The sequence below is a fragment of the Syngnathus acus genome, chromosome 9 (genome assembly GCF_901709675.1).
Source record: "Syngnathus acus chromosome 9, fSynAcu1.2, whole genome shotgun sequence".
In the NCBI taxonomy this organism is placed as follows: domain Eukaryota; kingdom Metazoa; phylum Chordata; class Actinopteri; order Syngnathiformes; family Syngnathidae; genus Syngnathus; species Syngnathus acus.
Genome location: NC_051094.1, coordinates 8,803,430 through 8,826,524, shown reverse-complemented (window position 1 = coordinate 8,826,524; position 23,095 = coordinate 8,803,430). Strand labels below are relative to the sequence as shown.

The 23,095-nt window shown below is 44.6% G+C and overlaps 2 protein-coding genes across 2 annotated transcripts; both read right to left on the bottom strand.

Moving 5' to 3' along the window:
- Positions 1-141: 141 nt before the first annotated feature.
- Positions 142-6,587, bottom strand: dnajb5 (DnaJ heat shock protein family (Hsp40) member B5). Its single transcript, XM_037258393.1, has 5 exons — positions 6,485-6,587; positions 6,138-6,254; positions 4,993-5,245; positions 3,340-4,001; positions 142-1,114 (listed from the first exon to the last, which is right to left on the bottom strand). Exons 3-5 carry the CDS (start codon positions 5,201-5,203, stop codon positions 881-883), a joined length of 1,107 nt encoding a protein of 368 aa, XP_037114288.1. The 5' UTR covers positions 5,204-5,245; positions 6,138-6,254; positions 6,485-6,587; the 3' UTR covers positions 142-880.
- A 1,190-nt stretch (positions 6,588-7,777) lies between these two features.
- epg5 (ectopic P-granules autophagy protein 5 homolog (C. elegans)) lies at positions 7,778-22,873 on the bottom strand. Its single transcript, XM_037258316.1, has 45 exons — positions 22,328-22,873; positions 21,503-22,111; positions 21,011-21,271; positions 20,723-20,921; positions 20,436-20,572; positions 20,234-20,341; positions 20,092-20,165; positions 19,776-19,884; positions 19,320-19,434; positions 19,073-19,223; positions 18,826-18,987; positions 18,593-18,750; positions 18,285-18,436; positions 18,049-18,189; positions 17,822-17,983; positions 17,627-17,749; positions 17,285-17,547; positions 17,057-17,197; positions 16,828-16,972; positions 16,543-16,740; positions 16,348-16,455; positions 16,164-16,286; positions 15,921-16,087; positions 15,567-15,803; positions 15,354-15,477; positions 15,120-15,264; positions 14,712-14,883; positions 14,474-14,636; positions 14,249-14,391; positions 13,991-14,147; positions 13,511-13,705; positions 13,228-13,441; positions 12,677-12,861; positions 12,385-12,592; positions 12,235-12,310; positions 11,955-12,058; positions 11,711-11,886; positions 11,254-11,475; positions 10,974-11,183; positions 10,593-10,737; positions 10,268-10,510; positions 9,970-10,183; positions 9,520-9,738; positions 9,322-9,436; positions 7,778-9,257 (listed from the first exon to the last, which is right to left on the bottom strand). The coding sequence occupies exons 1-45, from the start codon at positions 22,361-22,363 to the stop codon at positions 9,075-9,077; spliced, it is 7,692 nt and encodes a 2,563-aa protein (XP_037114211.1). The 5' UTR covers positions 22,364-22,873; the 3' UTR covers positions 7,778-9,074.
- Positions 22,874-23,095: the final 222 nt, after the last annotated feature.

The following is a 23,095-nucleotide window of genomic DNA, read 5'->3' as shown; positions in this document are numbered from 1 at the left end:
CAAACAAAAAAATAGACACCACGGTGTTGGCACTGCTCATTGTAGCACCAAGACATGGCCTTCCAATGAAATGAGAAAGCAAAACAAAACCTCAAAATGGCATCCCCAGGAGAATCACGAGTACACTATTTCTTATTCCTCATTCAATCATACTTGAATTCCTCTGGGATGTCCAACTTATGCTGAATTGCACTTAAGATGAATGAGTCCTCATGAGGATTTCTACTATTGTTGCGTATAATACAGTACAATATGTAGACTGCTTTTAAGAATGTTTGTCATCTGGTGTGCATTTTACACGGCTGGTTGGGTGTTACATTTGTGTGTGTGTGTGATACAACACTTGGCTAAGGCACATAAATAGTGAGCCTGGTTGTATGGTTCGAACGGAAAGCACCGATTTTCTGTGCAGGTTTTGAGCTTAGACTGCTGTTTTAGTAGATGATTGTCATTCCATGTTATTATTCCAATGACAGTTGATTGTTTTGCAAAACAGAGCCTAAGACAATTGATAGTGAGGGAGACAGATGATATCTGGAGAAGTCGTAAAAAGGCAATGCTTCAGTAGATTGAAAGAAATGCTGAGCTGTTGGTACGCTTGATGAAGAAATGTTGTAAAAGTCGTAGAAATAGACGAGGAGCACACAAATGGCGCATAGGAAACCACAGATAGTTTTGAAAAGAGTTAAGAAGATATTGAGGTAAAAATGAAATAAAACCGACCTGTGTCTCAACTGCTAGCTATTTGAATATATTGAACCGAATAGTGTCAAGTAAGCGTGTAATTCCATGTTATGCAGTCTATCAAAATGCTGCGTGGAGAAACATGGAGGCTTCATAAGAGAGAGGCTCCACAATCCATCATTGTGTGGAATTCTTCTTACGACGGAGGAAGGTGTAGTCTGATGATCTCTTTGGACTGCGGTGGGATCCTGTCGGGAAAACGTACCGAGAACGTCACAATGAGGTCGCCGCGTTGTGAGGGGTTCTTAGGGAACGGCAGGCCCTCCCCTCGGAGTCGCTTCACTGTCCCGGGTTTGATGATGTCACGGCAGGGCAGGGAGATGACCCGCTTCTCCAGCGTGGGGATGCTGAGGGTGCAACCGCACAACGCCTGCGGGGCAAAGAATAGATGCAGATGAATCCTCTTAGTTGGAAGGAATAAAATTCCAAAATCACAAGTATATTGATGCTTCCAAGAGCTAGTAAAATAAAAAAGTATCTTCCTGACACGAATGAGTAAGCACCAAGGTGGTGTGAAACCTTTTATGGGAGCAATAAAATGGAGCGCCACACAGACAACAAGGAAAAAAAACGACATCTAGTGGCAAACTTTTTTTTTCTGCTTGAGTGTGTGTGTGCGTGTGGAGGAGTTCCACATTGCACAGAGACTAATTTTAGCAAGCTCCTCAATGCCAGCGCTAATGAAGAGAGGCGGGAATTGGCTGAGCTCTTAAATAGTTGAAGGGCTTGTCACACGGTCTGGCAGCACGCACGCTCACTCGTACACACGTGCACACGCATTTCATGCATCAAACTGAATAAAGTCCATCAGGACTTCACATGTTTCTTGCCCATGGCTACAACACAGGAAAAACAAAACAAAAATGTGAGGTCCATACTAACATTAAATAACCACCTGCTGGCTGCAAATGGCCCTTGGGCTGCAGGTTTGAGACCCCTGACTAACATCATTTTCAATAAGTGTGAAGGTTAAAATGGAATAGACAAAAATATACAGCTTTGTTTGGATGCTTTATAGAGTTCATCACAATTATTTCAAAATTCAAATGCAGACATGTTCAAAAAAAAAAAAGTTGTTTGCCCAAAAAAAAAAAATCGATGGGACGCTATGATGTCGAAATAGGATATTGGCACTTGCTTAAGCACCAAGTTGAAACAGTCGCTGTCATTCCACTCACATAATGTGCTGCTACTTTGAGGGGATTTTAATGTCTCGTCTGGTGGGAATTTTAACCACCGGGGTCAGACTTGTGAACTCCTGGGATGGTTCAGTTCAGCTCAGCTCAGCTGAGCAGCCAGTTGCCCACCAGAGGACATGCTGACTTTTTCCAAATGTGACATCAGCTGCTTTTTCTGTGACTAGAATGGACAATACTGGCTCATCCTCTGGTTGGTTACACAATTTCCACATCATTGATGTAATGCATCAGATGCCACATGTCAAAGCCAAGGCAGTTGTCCACAATATATGGACAAAAAGTATTGAGACACTTCTCTATTATATATTATATATATATATAAAAAACTTCCAATCAGTACAGTTTAGCGCTTGGATTTGTCTTTATTTTCAATTGCCTTGGTTTACAAGCTGCCAGCTTTGAAACACAGTAGTCACAGTCTACCTGGTTGAAACAGATATGTCAGTCTCACTCCTATTCACGGATGTAAAAAGTGTGAACGGAGGGAAGCGTATAAGAAATTCCAATCATGTTTCACTTATCACTGATTGCTGGAGACTGCTGTCACAGGCTTGGCAGCACCGAATGCGGTTGCGACACCTCATGCGATCCGGTGAAGATGATTTGTTTGACAATAATACCGGTTCACTTTTGACTGCCAGATAAATATTTATTTGGGGATTTACAATTACGGTTGTGGTTTGCTCTTCCACTTAGTGCCAGAAAGCGCTATTTGGAAGACATTTTAATGTACGTAGTTCACGCACTGAGAAGTTCAAGTCGTGTTCCAATTCATTTAATGTGCACCTACTCACAGTAATAGCAGGCAAGTGCACACCACAGTCTGTCAGTCTGATGATTACTAAATGTGTTTACACACAGGCGGAGGCTGCCTGTGTACATGTTTACATCAACCATGTGAACCTTCTTATGGCTGTTGACTGCTTCCAGTTACACGGTTGACTGAACGGGACAAGCGAGGCGAGCCCGCGACAGTCACATAAGGACACCACCCCCTCAAGGCTGATTCGAAACACACACACACACGCACACACACACCACTCTTCGAGAGGTAGAGTCGATACGAATGGCGTGTTTGTTCCAGCAGCTGTAACGTTTACCAGCCACCAAATTGTTAGGTGCACCCTCGGTACGCCAGAACGCTCAACGTGGTGTAGAGCGTTCTCCGGTATCAACCTGACAGGGAGACTTGTTGGCCGGTCAGACCACTACAAATAGCTTCCATCATGCTATCATTTGCTGTCAGCTGGTAGCCAATGCTAGCTAGTCAGAAGAAGCTGTTGAATGAATGAGTGCTACCAATCATTTCAGCAGGAAATAAAGTGTCTTCTTGGTTGTGGGATCTGGGCTGAGATTGATAAATAAATCAGAAATGTGATGAAAGTGAGCGTCTTACCTCTTTGAGACTGATCTTGCAGTTGTAAATGATATTGGAACCGTCTCTCTTGAAGTGGGCATGGCCCTTGTCTTTGAGCACAAAGGCAATGTCAGCAGGAATATTTTCAGGGGTCTGGTCGCCCTCCTTAGGGAAGGTGATCCTGGTGCCCTCCTTCCAGCCCTTCTTAATCACAATGTTGAGAATCTTGTCCTCCGTCCTCAAGCTCCTCCCATCTGGGTTCAGCCTGCGACGTGTGATCTTCATGTGCTTGGTGCAGCCGTGGAAGATCTCCTCCAGTGAGACCTTAAGCTCGTGGACCAGCGGGGGGTCCTGCTGCTTTCGGGCTCCCTTCAGGCTCTCTGAAGGCGCGCCCCTTCTTCTGCGGACCTCTGCCGGGAAGCTGTTTTTCATCCCTCCCGCAAAGCCGAATTGCCTCCCTAAGTGAACAAGGTGGTCATCTTCCTCTAGCTCGGCGTCCTGCTCGGCGTCGTTGCCGTGTTCGTTGTGGGAGGAGAAACCGTTGGGACGGGCGTGGCTGCGATTCACGCTGAAAAACACATCAAAGGGATTGGAGCCGCCGAAGAAGGAAGCAAAGGTGGCGTGGGGGTCTCCATGGAAGGCGTAGTGGTGCGTTGTGGTACCAGGGGCACCGGAGGAACTGCTGCCTCCCGTCTTGAAACCTGTGATGATGTCACAGAAAGTACGGGTAAAATAACCGTTTTTTATTATGCTCTTTCTTTCTCATTGAGAAGCACACCAAACTTGTGTGATGAACATGTGACCACCTGCTTCTTTGATATGCAAAAGATAGCATACATGTTCCAATATTTCATGTATATTTACAATATTGTAATTAGGATGTTCGATACCACATTTTGTCAGACCGATACCCGTATGACTACTCAATTCTTGAGGAGTCAGCGATACCGATACCAAGCGCCGATACCACTAGCATTTTTGACACATAATATTTCCCCTCAAAACAGTGACAGAGCATTTTTTAAAGTATTTATATTCCAAAATAGCAATTTTACATACATGAAAGTAATGGCAATTTTCTAGTCTTCGAATTTCTAGCTCCTGATCATAAAACCGACACAATAGCAACAATAGCATCAACGTCTCAAGCACTGATACCTGAACTAAGACTGGTATCGGCACTAATACCATATTTCGTTCCCTAATCAATAATATAATTTGTGATTCCCACCCTTAGTATATGGTCCAGACAAAGGACATAGGCCGAAACGAGTGTTTGTTAGCGTGAATACAATACTTGGCAACTCCATCGCTAAGGATAAAGTCATACACACACATATACACCCACTGAGCCTGACACAAAACACCCACAAATGCAAACTCTGGCAGTCACTGCTATTCATATCTCATCTATCTTAGCCATGTGTGTCTGTAAGCTTAGCGAGTGACACCCTCAAAAGTCCAGCACTCGCGTCTAAGAAGCTAAGTTGGTTCCCGAGCTATTTTGATAACTTCACTCACAGCTCACAATAGGTACAATCAATGTAATGAGACTCAATATGAGAACCGTATCAATTTGCCTTTGACGTGGCAGCGGTCAGAGATGTTTTTATTTCACGTGTTTATCATTGTGGCTGTAGTTTGCATTGCATCTGTTTTGCTCTTTGTCAAGGTCATAAAGCCCCCGCTTACCTTCCTCCCCTAGCTGGTCATAGACGAGCTTCTTCTTGGGATCGCTGAGCACCTCGTAGGCCTCGGCGATCTCTTTGAACTTCTCCTCGGCATTGGCCTCTGTGTTCTTGTCAGGGTGGAAGCGCAGGGCCATGCGCCGATAGGCCTTCTTGATCTCCTCCTCGTTGGAGCCCTTGGGGATGCCCAGAATCTTGTAGTAGTCTTTCCCCATGGCTGCATGCACTAACAAGCCCTTTTTCCACTCACGATGTGGCTGTGGAGGTGCAGGAACAATTGTTATGGTCTTGAACCAAATGAACTAAAACTGCCTGAAGGGAAGTCGGACAACTATTGAATAATCTGTGGATATATTAAATAAAAACTGCTCATTTGACATTTGTTTTCATTTGATTTGTTGGACATATGATAGGTACTGGTAGCTGCTCTAAAGAGTCATTTTTGATAGTGACTGGCCGTGACCTTCACAAGGTAGCAGCTACGTCCGATTGGATTAGCAAGAGAGTGAGAAAATTAATTGCAATACACTACTACTACGTTATCATATGATGAAACAATGACTAAGATTTTTTTCATGTCTACTATAAAGTGTGTGTGAATCACTTAAAAGGTTTTATTTTGCTACACTTTTAAACCTTGGTCTTTTGAAAATGTTCAGCCACGGGAAGTTCACTCAAGGACTCTCCTGCAAGTCAAGAGTGTGGACAAAAAGATTGATAGTGTTGCCATGGTGATGCTGATTTAGTTAAATCAGGTACGGAAAATGCATATGACTAGGAATCCCCATCACCTGCTTTGTCAAAGGGCTTCTCCCAACCTGCTCAAAATCTACAGCATATGAATGATCGGTGTCAATAAAGCAAATTTACACAATGATGGCATCTATCTCCTCCACCTTTACTTACTGTCCACTGCAGTGGACACAAAGAGCACAAACGGTCTGGCAAATACAAAAGGTAGGTACAACATTATAAGGAGACGGTCGTCACAATACAACATGTCTCGTTTTTTTTTTTTTTTTTTTCTCCGGGTGGGAAATCCCGTATTGCCGCACTCATTCTTGAAATGCGGGATGAAACGACCAAATAAGTACACACAATAAGGCTATTACATAAAAGCGAAATAAAGAGAATAAATTGAATTCATACCGAAAGGACAAGGTTATTGGTGTTCACATCATCATGTTTCGGCTCCCCGGCTTTTCCTTGCGCTCCAGCCCGGTTCTGTGTTGCCGGTGCGTGCAGTGGCCGAACCGCCGGTTCCGTCTCCAGTGACGTCAGGAGAGAAAATAACATGAGAGCAGAGCCGAGTGGAAGACCTCGGCACATACACCCACGAACCCAGTGATTTGTTTGAGAATAACTCTCTTGTGATTAATCTGCAGTCAACCCCCACAGCACAGCCATCTACCCAACCCAACAAAAACAAATCAATCACCACTAAGCGTTGCAAAAGCCGTTTTTGCACAATCAATTTCCCCGAGTCATTTTCTTACCTTATGCCTGTGACTCCAAATCTAATAATGTGAAAATGTGTCGTCAACGATGTATGACCAAGGCCAGCCTGCAAAAGGGTTCTGCCCGCAACGTGTGCGCGCTACACACGTGCGCGCGCGCACACACGTTGTGGGCAGTACCTGTTTGAGGCATCTGACGTCACCTTGTACTATAAGGGGACGTCAGAGGCATAATTCAGGATTCTCTCTCACGCACTAGTGATTTTGTTTTTCTTGCTCCCAGGCAGACTATTGAACCACTCACCAAGCAAAATCAACTTTTACCGTGTATAGAATGATTGGAAGAGCTTATGGAAGGTAAAGGAACAGCACATTCAATCATGGTGGAAGGAGGCAGTATTATGGTATGATGAACGTGGGCTTTAGAATTACTATTTCAGTTAATGCTTGTCCCCATGTGTCAAAAATAATGTGCACTGTACATTATATTGTATATAGAGAAGCAGATCAACAAGCAACCCACTGTTTTCTAAAGATAAACTTTGTATAGTGCACCGGTGGAGGTCTGAGTCATTACTGGTGACTTTTAAGTGCTAAGTGCAGAAGAAGGGCGCTCAAAGCAGGGCAAAGTGTCCTGATGGGTCACCTTGAGTGAAGTTCAGACTTGAGTCATCAGGCCCTCTTCACCTGTTGGTCTTCAAGCACACACACACATTCAGTGTGGAAAAAAAAATCACCTCCTGTTTCAGGTTAAGGATGAGTTCTGCAAACCGATTCTTCAAGTTCTGTTGTTACAATGCAAAATACTGAACTGTTCTGTAATCCATGTGCTCGATAGTGGTTCAGACAAAGGCTGTATCGTACACAATTGTTTGTGCTCCATGAAAGTCTAGGACCAACAATCCCTGATCTGATGCTGGGTTTCCATGGTGACACCGGGACGTGCTAGACAGTGATGTGTCTGGCAGGAGGGATTGTCTCATTTTTAAAAATGTGTTTGGATGAAAATGTGTTATGTGCTTCCCAGCGTGGCCAAGTTACATAAATTGGGCATACATCATTGTATCCTCCACCACCTGAGCTGAAAGACAAGTGGACAGAAGGTTGTTAAGAGCGCCAGACAGACACTGCATAACGGCATGTGTGGGACGGCGGCAGGAATGATAGCATATACAGTACCCCCTCCTCTTATTTCTTTCTTAGATACGCATCCTCGCCTCCTCCTCTCTCACTTAAAATCCTTTGTGTAACCATAGAGACCATCGCAGCCTCAAGTTGTGTCAGACGAGGACACTTAACGTATGCGCACGTGAGCCTTGCCTCACACACACCTTTCTTATACAAAGATGATTTATTTTGCAGTTTGGACACCACCAGGGTTGCTCCTGGAAAAAACAATATGCTTTCTCTCTTGACATGCAAGGATTGTTCCTGCTTTCTCTACCCAACACCGAAGGAAACAGCAGGTGTGAGACGTTCGGTCCTCGTTGGCTCGTTTCCTATCACTGACGCATACAAAGAAATGCATTAACAGTCACCGCATGACACACACTGTGAAATGTGAACATAAGAAAAATAAATGTGTCAATCTAAACGTAAGATCTTACATAACACCATTTGTGTGCGCATGTATGATTTTTCAAGGGGGTCGTGGTACATTATGAGCACTTATGTAGTTTTTTTGTGCCAGACTTGATTCTCCATTATTATTATAATCATGCAAAAAGAGGAGGGGGTAAAAAAAAAAATGTCCGTAATGGAAAAAAGCTATCAAGGAGTATTACAGCCACAATGAAAGAAAAATGTAGTAAATGTTAAGAAAAAGTATGAGGGAAAAAATCTTGTATTTTTTTTTTCCAGAAGAAAAACAATTACAATAAAATTCCTAATTTTATGAACAAATTCCCACATGCACTCTCCCCATATCTGTCAAATGTATTCATTGGATAACATGCACGTGCAGTTAATTCCCAAGTTTAGATATGTTATTACACAATCGTTTTGAAAGTATAATGAGGATGCTGATTGTGTTTTATTATTTGTGAAAGCCTAATTAAAATGTAATATCATCAACAATCCATGTCTTAATAGGTTATACCTTGGCCAGGAATACTCCACAAGTAATAATGTAAAATATAATACTTTCCTGTAACATTACAACTTTATTCGTAGAACACTCGGGCTTTTTTCTTTCACACTTTTGTTTCTTTTCAGTGTGGCCATTAATATTCTTAGAAAGCACTTTTGGTTCAACATACTTCAAAAAGGAAGCAGTCTTTTGTGTGAAATGTAACCGAGGCTCTACTTTGTGGATTTTCTCCCAAAAATATTTTTGTGCGGTATGTCCTTCAGTTTCCTCTTTGTGTTTTCTTGTTAGATCTCCTTTCGGAAGTGTCTTGAATTGTGATCTTGCTTCAATAAATACTCCATGATGATCAATAGATGAGTCACTATAAGATGAAAAAGTCTGGATAAGAGGAACTAAGTGCAATCAAAGGGGTGCAAATAAAAGGGATGTTTGGGACGAAGGCCACTTAACAGCAATCCCAATTTCTGGATCATTGTGCTCCATGTGTCCCCCTCCAAAGAAATGTCCTCCCATCTGGCAGCATTTGTGTCCAGGTCAATGTCAATGCATAATGTGCAAGTATCTGAGGTCAGGGTAGAGCAGGTTTGTCAGCAGGGCCAGGAATCGAGGTCCATCTTTGAGACAATGACCTGGGTAGCGGATGAACTGAAGGGCTTTTTTCAACGAGTTTTCCAATTCAGCGTAGTACTTATTGCTGAGCATGGCTTCAAGCATTGCCAACATCTGCACAGAAAAATTGTATATTAATAAGGGGATAATTAAAGAGTCTAAAAGGCATACTGCCTACCTGCTGTGCTTTTGCAGAGGGTTGCAAGCCAGTGGTAGGCTGAAGTCGGAGCTCATTTTCCGATGCTACCTGCACGGAGAGGAATGCTGCCAAGCTGCGGACCACCACCCTAAATCTAGATGCACACCACAGTTTGCCTTGGCAGCACTCTTATCGTAGCCTCCAAAAGTTTGATTGTTATACCGCTAGAGAGCTTACTTGTTGGAAACAGGGGACTTCTTCCCAAGACCGATGGCCCCGAGTAGTCCAGAGTTGAGTCTTTCTTCTCCGAGCTGAAGCAGCCTGCTTTGCAACCTCAACAGACCCGTGACCACCCCTGGTAATTCACCGTGGCCCGCTTGAGGCTGCAGCTGCTCCAGTGACAGATTCAGTGCTTTGTGCCACCACAGAAACAGCTTGGCTTCATTACCGGGCCCACTTGAGACACATAATATGTCATGTTAAATGATGCATAGGGCTTACTTTATAAAATTCTAAGTGATTTTGAAGCCAAATGCGAAAGTAATGAAAATTAGCGTCGCTATGCTGGCAAGTCGAGTTAATGACGAAGGGCACGGAAATTAGCACTGTTTTCTGTATCTCGGCGCAAACCATTTGTCTGACCATGACACGTCATACCAACCAGGTTTTGCAATGAAACTCGCAAACCTGGGAAGAACCTGATTGGTCCATGTGTTGATTAGAGCCAGGGTCTTCCTCTCATTGGCTGCCGTGTGTTCGGCGTTAAGGCGCTGCAGAATGAAGGCATGGAGCGTGAGGAAGCTGCCTCCTGATTGGCTCTCAGAGAGAAAGTCTTCCACTGTGAGCTCGGGCACTTGCAGCGATGCCAGCACGGGACCCCAGCCAACACACTCGTCGTCAGCTGAGCAAGGAAATGTGATGTTACGTTAAAAACAAAGTCGACAATTAAAGCCAATAGGCATTAAGTGCAAGATTTCTCCCTCACCGTGATTAAAGTGGGCTGTGATGCACGCCTCCATGATTCGTGTCATGTGACTCACTGAGGCCAGACAGTTGGAGCAAGCAGTGAGGAGAGGCAGAATCGGAAAGCCCCTCCCCTTCTTGTCCAACCAGGTGATGACACGAACTGCGAGGGCTTCGCCTGCAGGGACGCCGACTCCATTGAGCACAGCCAGTGCCGCGCTGAAAAGGCTGCAGAATGCCATGTGCCTCTGCTCCAAACCCATTTCTGTGGTTGGGGGGGGGGCGAGAAAGAGCCAGATGGATCCGGAGTACCTGACGAAGATGTTTACAGAAGGACATGAGCTCACCTGGTGGGCTGAACGTGACGATGCTTTCCAACAGCGTCTCCAGCTGTGTCTCCAGGATGCTCACACTAATGCTGCCCGCTTGCTCCAGAGCCATTAAACACTGCACACACCAGCACACGTACGCGACCGACTTCTGCGTCTCCTCCTAGCATGGACAACATCACACTTTGCGGTGATTGATTGACATAACTCGCCAGAAAATAAGCTTATGGAGGGAGAACAACATAAGCGACACAATGGGTCAGTTGTCTGGCCGCACATGGAGAAAACCAAGTGCTGCTTAAAAAGGGTAAAAAAAAAAAAAAGTCTCATTCTTTTCACCGCATGTAACTTCTGTAATGGATCACCCAGGTTGTCAGTGGGTTTATGAAACTAACTTACCGTGTGAGCGGCTTCAAAAGGGCAGGGGTGAAGTCCAGCAGCACTACGCAGTGATTTCAGCAACAACTGAGATGCAGAATCTGTGTTAAGAAGCAGCGAGGGAGTGTAGTGAGTGTTGACATATCCCAGAACCCCTTGGTAGGATGACAGATCCAGCTGGTGCCAAGGCAACGATGTGCATTGGATCAACAGATTGAGAAGCGGGGAGTCCTGGAGAAAGAGGGACACATTATAAATTGCTGTCGTGCCTTAGTTGGGATTAGTTGGGATTTTGGATCACCTGTTGGCTGAGGAGCGGCTCCTCTTTTGCCAGAAAAACCAGCATGTATAACAGATACACTAGCATGGTGTGCGATTCCTTCTTCTGAACGTCCACACTGGACGGAAGGCTTACGGATTCTGTGGGTGGGTGTAAGTGGTTGCTGAGGACGCTGATCCAGTTGACTTCACATAGAATCTCCCCCATAAACAAAAAGCAGCTTTTGGGACTTCCTCTCTCCACCTGAATTGACAAATGAAAATCGGACTGTTTTTTTCCACCCACAGATGACTGTGCATTATATATTTAACCCTAGCAGTGTGTCATTAGAGCGCAAGCATATGTCCTATCAAAAATAACTCACAATGAGTCATGAGTTGCTCAGATTGAAGTCAGAAACAAGAAACATCAGGAAATGAGTTTGGGGAAGATAAATGCGGACAATGTGTCAATGTGCACGGCGAGACGAGGGTCTCACATTGAAGAGCTTCTCCATAAGCAGCGTGTCAGGATGCAAGTATCTCCACGGCAGGTTGCGCAGGTGAGACTGGTGCAGGTACAACAGGTACTCTGGTGTCCGTGGAGAGGTGCAGCTCTCACAGTACTGCATCACACTAAGCCACAGGGCACCTCTCTGGCCGGGCAATAGGCGGTCTGCAATGCACACAGTGCAGTTCGATATCCAAACGGAAGAACTGGCACACAAAGGCTTGGAGACCCACCTTTGAATCTCTGATGCAGTCTGTCGGTGGTTTGAGCATAGAGGCCGACCAGACGTCCTGCTTCAGCTGCATCCGTCTCCAGCCATGGATAGCACTTGAGATTGCTGTAGCGAAAAACAGCGTGGTGAGTAAAAATGAAAGAGTAGAACCGTGACCGCACGAATCTCCCAAAATAACTACAGTTGTTATCCTGTACTTGTATCGGTTTGCTGACTGAGAAGGATAGGCAGAATGGAAAATGGCCGCTAATTGCAACCAAATGTAAACGAGCACTACATACCTTCCATCTTCAGTGTTCAGGGGGAAGATCCAAGGCTTGAATAACTTCACAATTTTACCGTGCAAGTCATGAAGACCTGTGAGAGTGCCAGACTGGTGTTATGATGACATAACAAACCATTGTGTTAAGTGAATTATAATTGTGACTCACTTTTCAATATTCTATTGCTGCCCACTGAGTCTCTGGCACAGTTGCTGAGTGACACGCTGCTTAGACAGCTGACCAAGTAGTCCCAGAAAGAAACAACCTCAGTGATGTAAGGAGACCAGGCAGAGTAGAGGCCAAAACTACGCAGGTCAGGCTTGCTGAGACGACTGCGCAAGAAATAATCACTAAGCCAATCTATTGTCTCATCCACCTGTCATGAACATAACAAACATGAAACATCGGCAGGCTTTATGAGATAAGATTTTGTGTTGAAACTAACAATTTAGGTGCTCACCTGCTGAGGAGAAAGGGTAATTGGTGATCTGTGGGGAGAACCAGGCGATGCCGAAGCGCGGGCAGAGATGTCACCACCGAAACCTTGGGCGGGTTTGTTTTTGCCGCCGCGGGTTGGAGGTGAGCAGCCGAGCACTCGCATCGTCACCTTCCAGCATTCTGGACTCAGTAACTGGTTTGAGGAGCCTGGTAAGAAAACAAGGTTTTAGAAAAATGACTACTTTTTGGGGGGGGGGGGTCACTATATTCCTTGTCTTAAATGTTTTGTAAGAGTGAATGAATGGATGACAGTACTTCAATGGGATGATGTGTGCTTTGTCTAGTGCAAACCATGCAAATGAGATAAAAGGCAAATATGAATACACGGATAGGAAAAACAAGAAAGTCTCTGTTATGACTCACTGTCAGTAATGAAAATCTTTTTACCATTTGTTTTGGAGGCTCTTGTGTAAACTAACTTGATTTAAAATGATAGCTGACAAATAGGAACGTTTTTACTCAGTCTGAGGAGACTACCTGACCTCGACTACCGTGCAAAAGAGACGCACTTACTGGTCAAGAGCAGACGCAGACAATCGCTGTAGTGGTCTGGGAAGCGGTAGCGTAAAAGTGAGGTCCAGTGTTTGGTGAAAAGGTGAAAAGGGGTGAGAAGTTCCGATTCGGGGTCTCGGCCGCAGACACAAAGACCGCCGTGGACTAGCTCTAGCAAACGGGTCCGCTCGGGAAAGACGGGATGTGCATCATTGAGCCAGGCCGACAAATCAAACTGAAAGATGATGCACAAGGAAAGTGAAATAGAACAGCTGTGGTTGTATTTTGAGATGTCTTCACAAACCTTGGTGAGCAGCATAAAAATGACATCTGCGCTATCAAGGTGTAGTGACGTCACCACATCTTGGTAGAGGAAGACCAGCTGGGCAGGGGCTGCATTAGGCGTGAAAAAAGGAGATATGAGAGGGCAAAGACGACTTTGCTCCAAGATGGTCTTCAGCACGCGGCTGCATTCTTCAGCGTTGCCCTGGATGAACACCTTGAAAGAAAAGAAGACAAAAGGGGTTCATAGTTTCACTTTTTATGACCTCAGCCAGGAATGTTGTTTTTGCATTGTGTTTTTTTTTTTATAGAAGAATTTACTACCACTTCATGAATATGCGTGAGGTGGGTTGTGTTATAATCATTGGCACAGGTCTGAATGTGATTCTTAGCGTTATCACTAGTTTGTCACTATTGTAAACACACGCCTAAAGCAACGTGTGTGTGTGTGTGTGTGTGTGTGTGTGTGTGTGTGTGTGTGTGTGTGTGTGTGTGTGTATACCTGTCCTAGTATCTCCACACATGAGGAGAGATATTGGCGTGTCGGCGGATGACGTAGTGTGTCTTCACACACATAAGAGACCACCTGATAGAAGGCTGACACGCCAACTTGCTGCACTGATGGGGATTTTTGTGATTTGTACATGTTCACCAGAGCCCTGTACACAAAATAAATTCCAACAAAAAAACAAGCCATCTTTCTCCAAATGTTGCTTTTGGTTGTTGTTTCAGACTACATAGCTGATGTGATTATATTTACGTGATAAAGTTCTCTGTATGGACAGCAGCTTCAGCCAGGCTTTGAGGTGGCGGAGCCATGGCATCAGTTTGAAGGTTCTTGATGTCCCTTCTCAGTGACGTTATTTGAGTTTGCACTGCCTCTTGTCGTTGGACACACTCACACTGCACAATTAAAACACACAGATGAACAATTCGGGCCGAGACGTCTTCAAATGCTTCTGCGGCACAGTGACAGTGGTCATACCGTGACGGTGATGTTAGCTGGACCCTGGCATGGTTGCCCTCCCCTGCCTTTACATTCAAGGGTCATGGTCACTTGCTCTGGGCGGTTCTTGTAAAGCAAAGGAAGAGTCTCCAGAAGCTCCTGTTCCATTGCCACTTGCTGGGCTTCACGTGATACTGCAATCCTGACACACCACAGCAGCACCTTTGGTTGGCATTGGGCCATTCCCATTTTTCCGTGTTTTAAGGTTTCAAGATACCTGGCTTGGTCCTGCAGTATGCTGAGGTCCCGCTGCAGCAGTTCAGCGGCAGCTTTGGAGTCAGAGAGACATACGTTGGGAATTTCTGCCACTGGGGATTTCATGTGTTGGAGCTCAGGAGGTGGACGTGGAATTGGATGCTTCTTCAAGTTGGACTGGATGCGCTCCTTTGCTGTAGAACAAGACAGATGGACGGACAGAGACAGAGAGCGACAGAGACAGACACACACACACACACACACAGTGAAGTTTTGTTTCAATATTTTTGGTGCTATATCTCAAACCAAATGAAGAAATCAAGTTGGTGAACAGAACTAACAAAACATGCTATCTGTAGTTAAGAATGTTTGGATTTCATAACTGAGGTTCTACTTCTGATGGGCAATAATTTGTACTGCTCTTTTATACCATTGCTGAAACTTGTATAGTCCGTGAAGTTGGAGTTTTGGCTTTGAAGGAAAAATGGCTCGCTCTGCACCTTCTCCCACAGGGACAGAACCTCTTTCTTGTCATACTGCAGACGCTCTTGGTCCACATACTCCAGCCACAGTTCCTGAACAATTGCAGTAGATTTTTGAAGGTATAATGTTTAATAATGATGCTTAAATATTTGACTTTTTCTTCAATAAGTATGAGACAGACCTGTTGCTGCTGCATAACCTGTGCAAGTCTGTGTGGTTCATATTCGGGAGGAAGTGAGGGAAGATAAACTTCCTGCTTCTGAAGAGTTTCATCATCCAGCCACACAGCAAAAACACCAAACAACCTGCAAAAGAAGACATTATCATTGTTTTCGGCTAAACGACATAGTGAGAAATTGACAATTGAAAGTATTAAGTGAAGTAGGTGACCTACCTGACTAACTCTGTGTGTAACTGAGGTGAGGTGAGGTAAGAGCGTGAGGGGCTGCCGGGATGTTGGTTGTCTTGGTGGTCCGCTGAGGCCGTGCGTGTCGGGGGTACTTTCAGGGCCTGGCTGGCTGCGTGGTGGAAATCAGATATGGTTTGGATTCTCTGTCTCAAATCTTGGAGCAAAGTGGCTTGAGAGGAAGCTTGGAAGAATCGCCGTCCAATGCATCCAGCTGCAGCCATTCTGGAGGGCACATAAAGCATTTCCTTGAGTCCTTGAGCAATGAGTCAACATCCACTTAACAAAAAGTTATTTTTCATAGTTGCAAAAGCTTACGATTGAAATATGTGAGCATCATACCCATAATCGGGACCAGGCTGCCTGAGGTACAGTTGTAGGAACTTCTGCCAAACCAAAGGTACCAGTGGGTGGTCAGGGGGCGTGGCTAAAGCCTGCCAGGCCCAACGGTACACTTGTAGCCGCTGCAAAGATGGGGTGACTGGCAACTTCAGCCTCTGCTGGGCCCTCTGGCTCAGGCAAATCATTTTATAGCATGTTAGTTCAAAGGTCATACATCCAGTCTGATCTAATTCATTTTTGTACCTTCAAGGCTTGTTCTGGAGAGATATTGGGTTCTGACAGGAGCTCATTTTCAACACAGCGCCTGAGCTGAGAGTCTTCCTCAAATGTGCCCTCCATATTAAGCACCAGCCAGGCAAACCAAACCTGTCAACAACCAGTGAGATCAATAACCTTTGTGCAAACTCTTGTGGCCACGGAGCCTTACCTCTGCACTCAGTGATTGGCCCTCTATGAAAGAAGGTGTAGCGTTTCCAGCAATCCAGCCAACCAGAGAGGAGAGCAGACCTCGATCTCCATGGTAACCTAAAGCATTCTGCATGAAGCATTCAAAGCATGGCATTACTAACATCTCATTCCCCGATTGGATCAGACATTGAATTCTAATGGCTGACGTAAAAACCTTATGTAGTTGGTGCAGGAGCTTCAGCAGACAATCCTCCTGATGATGTGTGAATGCAGCACAGCACAGCTGATCCATGAGGAACAACACTGTTTTGTCCCGGTACCACAAGTTCTGCTGTGTCAAAATCCCCACCCAAAACTCCAGCACGGCTGCAGCGCCAACGCAACTGGGCTGCGAACTCTCAACCACATGGCTCTGGAGGACAAACATACTTGCGTTTATTAATGATGGATGGAATATTTTCGATAGCTACGCACAAGAAAGGTTTCGCAAATAATTCACCTGAATAACACTGTTCAGCAGTCGGACATTGTCTCCATAGGTTGTTCCAGTGAGGAGTGGCGCTACCCGGTGTGTGACGTGCTGCGTCACACCCTGAGGACATACGCTGTCGTACTGCAAGAACAACTGAATGCAACTCACAAACCTGATGTGAACAGAAAAAAAAAGCGTCTATGTCACAACTGAATAGTTAATGCGTGTTAAAAAAAAAAAGGTGCATTTTGTTTACTGAGAGTTGTTGACAAGGTAGAAACTGAGTGGATAGATTTGAGGAAGGATGGTATCCAGAAGATGCACAGCAGCTCGCAGGTGGCGAGACTGAATCAAACTCTTTAGCAAGCTGACACCATCAGTGCAAAAGTGCTCCAGGCTGATGGGGGGAGAAAAAAACATCAAGCACGTAGATTGATTTCATTCAGTGACCGGTAAACACAATTATGAACGCACGTGTCCATACCTATGTCCCACTGTCGTCATGGCGATCGACAGGTATGCCCCAATAGGAATGCCTGCTTTTACAGCTCGAAGAACAGAGTGCATGCTGGGAGAATGTGTTAATTCCGCAGGAGGTACTGACACTAAAGCAGGTACTGACCAGGCCCCTTTTGGGTTCTGTGCATTGGCATGAAGCTTTAGCCTTAGTAAAAGCTGCCACGCCCATTGACTGAACGACGCTTCAGGGGACACGCCTAAGCGAAGGACACTCGCAAGATAAGACACCTGAAGAGGGGGGGGGACAAGTTCTCATCGGTGAAAGTGTTTTAAAATCAAGTAGAGTGGATGTCTGACAATGAGTTACCTGTTTAATCCCTTCTGATATCAGGCCACTGTAGGGTTTGTCAGTCAGGTACTTTTGATAGGCCTCAGCAACCAGCAGAGCCACCTTACTGTGGAGTGATGACGACAAAGCCAAGGATCCGTCCTAACAAAAAAAAACCTGGTCATTTCAAAGCTAAAGCGGACATGAGACATTTTGGGAAACCTTTGCAAGCACCTCTGAGTATCCCCAGTTCAGACCCTCCAGTATAACGCATGCCAGACGATTCTCCACAGCCGATAGAGGATGCTGGAGCAACCACGCTCCGATCACACATATCTCCTCTGGTTCTGGACGCCACAGGCTCAGAGGAAGCTCTTTACACAAGTAGAGTGCCACCTAACAAACACAGAGAGGTTTGAGTTTGAGACCTGCACTGGACATATTGTCCTCTCGGAACTCACCATGCCCACAGCTTGGATGGTTTCTCTCAACCTCTCCAGAAGCACAGAGATAATGTAGGGATGAGCCGCTGCTATTGTAGCCAACAACTCTCTTCCAACTTTAGAATAAATTTCTCTGGTGGACATGCTCACGTAGGACACCTGTAAACAAAACAAACGATTTTATACACAGGGACATTTATAAATTAATGTAACTCATGTGATCATGGAAAGGAAATGAGATCTTCTTGTCACACCTGGTAGATAAGCAAAGTGACGGTTGTGACGAAGGCAGGATCCGAGTACTGAGTGGGTGTGGCCATGTGCGCCAGTGCAGTCAGGAGGGAGATACCATCAGAGCTGTTCACCTCACACAACCACAGCTCAAACCTGTCCTGGTGTTCTGGTTCTGTAACAAAGATGGTCAGCCCGGGATCACCAGTGGATCTCGTTTCAGGATCTCCCATGAGTATCAAAAACTTTTGGTTTTATACACGGCCGAAACCAGGTAGTATTATGGAACACAATGTAAACATTCCTATCTCATTTTGGCTTGCTTGTTTACCTCTTAGAGCCTGAATGCAGGATTGAGCGTCACTAGAATGACTTAGAGTTTCCAATCCTGCTGTTTCGGCACACTGCATCACATAAAGGATTCTCCAAAGCATGGAGCTGGACAAAGTCCCGTACGGCATCTCAGACATGAATAACCAAATCCCCAACCTGTAAGAAAATAGTAAAGGAGTAGGAATTCCTGTTTCTTTTTCTCAAAAGAAGATCTTGAGAATAGTACCACACCTCTTATTTTTGAGGACATGAAGAACAGCCCTGAGGAAAAGATGATCGTATTCCACCTGCAGCTTTTCCAGAGGCAGAGAGTGGACATGAGAGCTGGATCCACTGGTACCAGTCACACTCGCATATTGTGCCCAGTGATCACTGACGTAACACAGTGTCATCCTGCAAGAGAGGGAAAAAAAAAGACTGATGAGATCACGTTTCTGCTAATAATTGCATGTTATGCGGGTCAATCAACTACACTGACCGTATGATGCGTCCGATTCGTTTCACTAACTGTCTGTATCGAGCCCTGTTATAGGTTTGTAAGCCAAGGGCGAGAATTTCAATAAGCGAGGAAGCGAAAGCAAACACACGCATCATCTTCTGACTGGAGTACCCCTGAGGCTCGTAGACACCTACAAACAGATGAAAAGAAATCCTGATTTATTAGCCACGAGGTTGTTCCCTACATTATAGCTTCAGGAGACAAAAGTAAAGGCACAAACATTTACCGTGCTTGCTCATTCCCAGCATGTGTGAATAGAGCTGCCCGAACGGAAACTGGGACATAAAGGTGACAAGGTCGTCTTCACACAGCAGCATCCAACTGCTCTCTGGATCTTCGTCCTAAAAATGAGGACAGCGCATTGGTACAAACTATTTGTCCAGCAAATATTTCCAATATAAGACAGTCAATGTCCAAGAGGAGTGACAAAAACAGGCATTCTTGCCTTTCATTTCCATTTCAACATTATCTCCAAAGTGACACTTTAGCCCAGATAATATCTTAATATTTGGTTTAAAGAGTCTTTTAACCTAGAAATGGCAGCAGTTGGCAGATTTGACCCATTTCCCGTTCTGTGGGATTATCACAAAATGGATAGTTGTGTTGAAAGCAATTCTTTTGCAACAATTTAATTTAAAGCATATATGAAAGATGTAGTTGGCTAGCAATAACCACTATGTACCTCCTCTCCTCCTTCATCCACAAGCGTCCAGTTGCCTGACTCAGGTCCAGATGAAGCTGAATTAAGGCTCTCACATGGTTTCATATGACTCAAAAACTCAGCGCGGTGTCTAAAGTCATAACAGAAATGCAATTGGGTGCGGTGTTTTTGATATTGATGGGACATTTTATTTAGTGGGCCAAAAACAGTAAGTACATGTCTATTAGTCCAAGACATTAACTGTATCATAGCAGATTTGGCCCGGTCCTTATTTTGATGGTTAAAAAACATTTTTTTTGGTTAATGCTGGGGGCAGTGTCTTTATTTCTTTACTTACCGAGCAGGCGACATTAGAATTGCTAACGCTTGCATGAAGTCCTGCACTCCACAGGTGTTCTCCCATACTTCAATCTGAGCAGATCATAATGTGGTTAATGTGTATATGTGATGACTGATAGAAGAATGTTTTCTTTGCCAACCTGAAGAAAAGGGGCAGCCCACTTGCCCACCCCAGCAGGACAGCACAGCAGATGACACAACACAAACAAATGCTCTCCAGGTCCTCCAACATGCAGCAACACTGCCACCTGATGAGGGGTAATCACATCAAAATGCATCAACTGAGCAGTGCAGACGGAATGCACACAAAATGGAGCGCGAGTGTGTCCTGTAAATATTTACCAGTATTTCCAACCACTGATGGATGTCTGCCTGAAACTGTGTGTCATCAAGGACTCTTCTTGTGAAGCTAAAGAGGACACTGATGGCGTCTTTCAATGGTTGAATGGAACAGGGCTGTCTTTGGCTAGCTGAGCAATCTGATGAGAAAAATACAAGAAAAAAAACAAAACGTCACGCTGACAACTACTGTTGCTTGCCTGCGTGTGTGTCTGCTTTAATGAGCCGTATGCAACAAAAATATGACGCAGATTTCAGTTTGAGAGCTCATAAATATACAATACAATCACCTTTTAATAGGCGGTACAAGTACGATTCCACCTGGAGGCGAGACAGCGAAGCAGTGTATGCATGTAAGGCCACCTTCTGATGGAGCAGTTCACTGCGAAGTTCGAAAAGTTTGTTCAGCTCAGCCAGCACGCTCTGATTGAACTCTGCCTGCTGGAAGCGATGGTATCCACACACTTTGGATTGATCTGCGCACACACCCTTTAAGGGAAAAATTCTAATCAATCAGCAAATCATTTTTATCACCCGGTTTACCGCTTATTTGTGTTTGTTGTGGGTTTCCACTGAACCTGGAGTGTTAACTGTTCATCTCTGAAGCTCCACAGGCGATTTTGAGTGCTTTTACAGTCGGACGACTGTGTGTGCAATTGTGCGTGAGACTGAGTCAGCTGTCTGCGACAACGCCAGTAGTTCTGCAGGAGTTCAGCTAATTCGTGGTTCTCCTGTCGAGCCAGCGCGCAAAACTGCGTTGTGCATGCTTCAACGCCTTCGAGCCAAGCTCGCAAACCTCCTCCAGGCTCCCAAACACTCAGCTGCTCCAAAGAGAACGGCTGCAAAAGAAACAAATATCATGCTCGATAATGAATATTTGATCCTAATGATGAGCCAACAAGAGCTTTTTCTACTCAGGTGAATTGCACGAAATCTCCTCACACATATTTTGACAATGTTGTTTCATTTGGCTAAATAAAAAATATTGAGCAAGGTAAAATGAAAAATAACCCTCCTCTCTAAATATGGCCAAACGAAGAAATGTTATGTGATGTCGTATGTGAAATTACCTGAACTTCTGTTGTGGTTCTTGGCAATTCAGGATAGAGTTTGTTTTTGGAAAGTTCAGCAACAGACTGCAGAGGCTGCAAACTAGGAGGAGAAGATTCCTGCTCGGCAAGGGCTAAAACTGCAGGTCCTTTCCCACAATTCTTTACAGCTTCTCTGTGAAGCTCTAGCAAGGATCCCTCCTCCAGTGCCGGGACAGATGGGTATAGTGAAGGAGCGCTTGGGACATGTTTGATGTCAAAATGTGTTGAAACACACGACACTTGAGATGTGCCCCGAAGCTCGGACACCAACACGTTTGCGCCCTTGTTTTCTTTCTGTTGTATCTGTTGCACTGAGGCTTGTGCTGTTTGTGATGAACCTGGAGCGGGTTGTAATGTCTCTGTTAATGCTGATGTTAATTCAGTTTGTGATGATGTGATCTCATGAGACTCTGCATGCGGATCTAATGCCTGAGCTTTAGACTCGGAGATAAGAGTGGGCTCATGCTTTTCCTCTTGTGGTTCTTGGTGTGGGAGGCATAAGGGGATGCTGATGAATTCAGAGGTGGAAGCATCATCACAAACGGCAGCAATTATCTTGTCTTCTGTTCTTTTGTGCTTCCTGACCAGCTGAAAACAGAAATAAAACACTTAGAAAATAGATGGCAGGGCTGATCAAGTCATCAGCACAAGTAAATAATGCAGTCCTATAAAAGACCTCCATGCACCATTCGTTTGCGGCTTGTATACTGTAATAATGTTATAGCATATCAACTCATAATAAGCCCCTAAATATAGTGCAAAAGAGAACAAGTACAGATATGCAACAGTCACATTTTCACCTACTTTTGCTTTGGTCTTCTTGGGCCGCACAGCTTCCATCTTTAAGCAGTGTCACAACATCCCCAATAAACACTTTCCTGACAGAGTGCAGACAGAATCAACAACCCATCGTTCAAAGATGCAAACGACGTTTTTTTTTTTCTTTGATAAGCAGCAAGTGTCAGGCTGTGTTGACAAGATAAACACCGACAGGACAAATATTTTTAGAAGGTCGTTAGCCACAATTAAGAAGGCAATCGCCGGCGTGTCTACTTCACAAGGTAGACATAGAAGATGACATAAGAGGTACCAGAAGAAAAAAAAATACGATAGTTAAGGCTAATCTATGATGCTAACGGGAATCGGCTTGTTTGTTCGTCACGCAGTCTACTTCGACATTAATGGATCTTCCAGCATCTCCGACGTCCTTATTTTGTTTCTCATGTCATTAAAATAAAGAAAACATCTGATGCAAGCGGCGACATGCTACGGTAGTTTCGTTTGCGGTTCAGTTGTTATTTGTTTTGTTTTTCAGGAACTGTGCTGAGTCACGTGGTAACTCCACCTTACTACGGAAGTCGAGAATGGCTAAACTTTTCTTTTTTATAAACAAGCAGTGAAGCTCAACTAGGGAAATATTGCTCAACCGAATCGTGACTATTTTTTTTCTCGTTGACAAAAAAGAATCAAGTGCCGAATTTTTTTGGTATATATATTAATTCATCCCATAATCGGAAATATGCATCGTTTCAGCAACAATAATGGATACAAAAAAATTAAAAACACATCAGG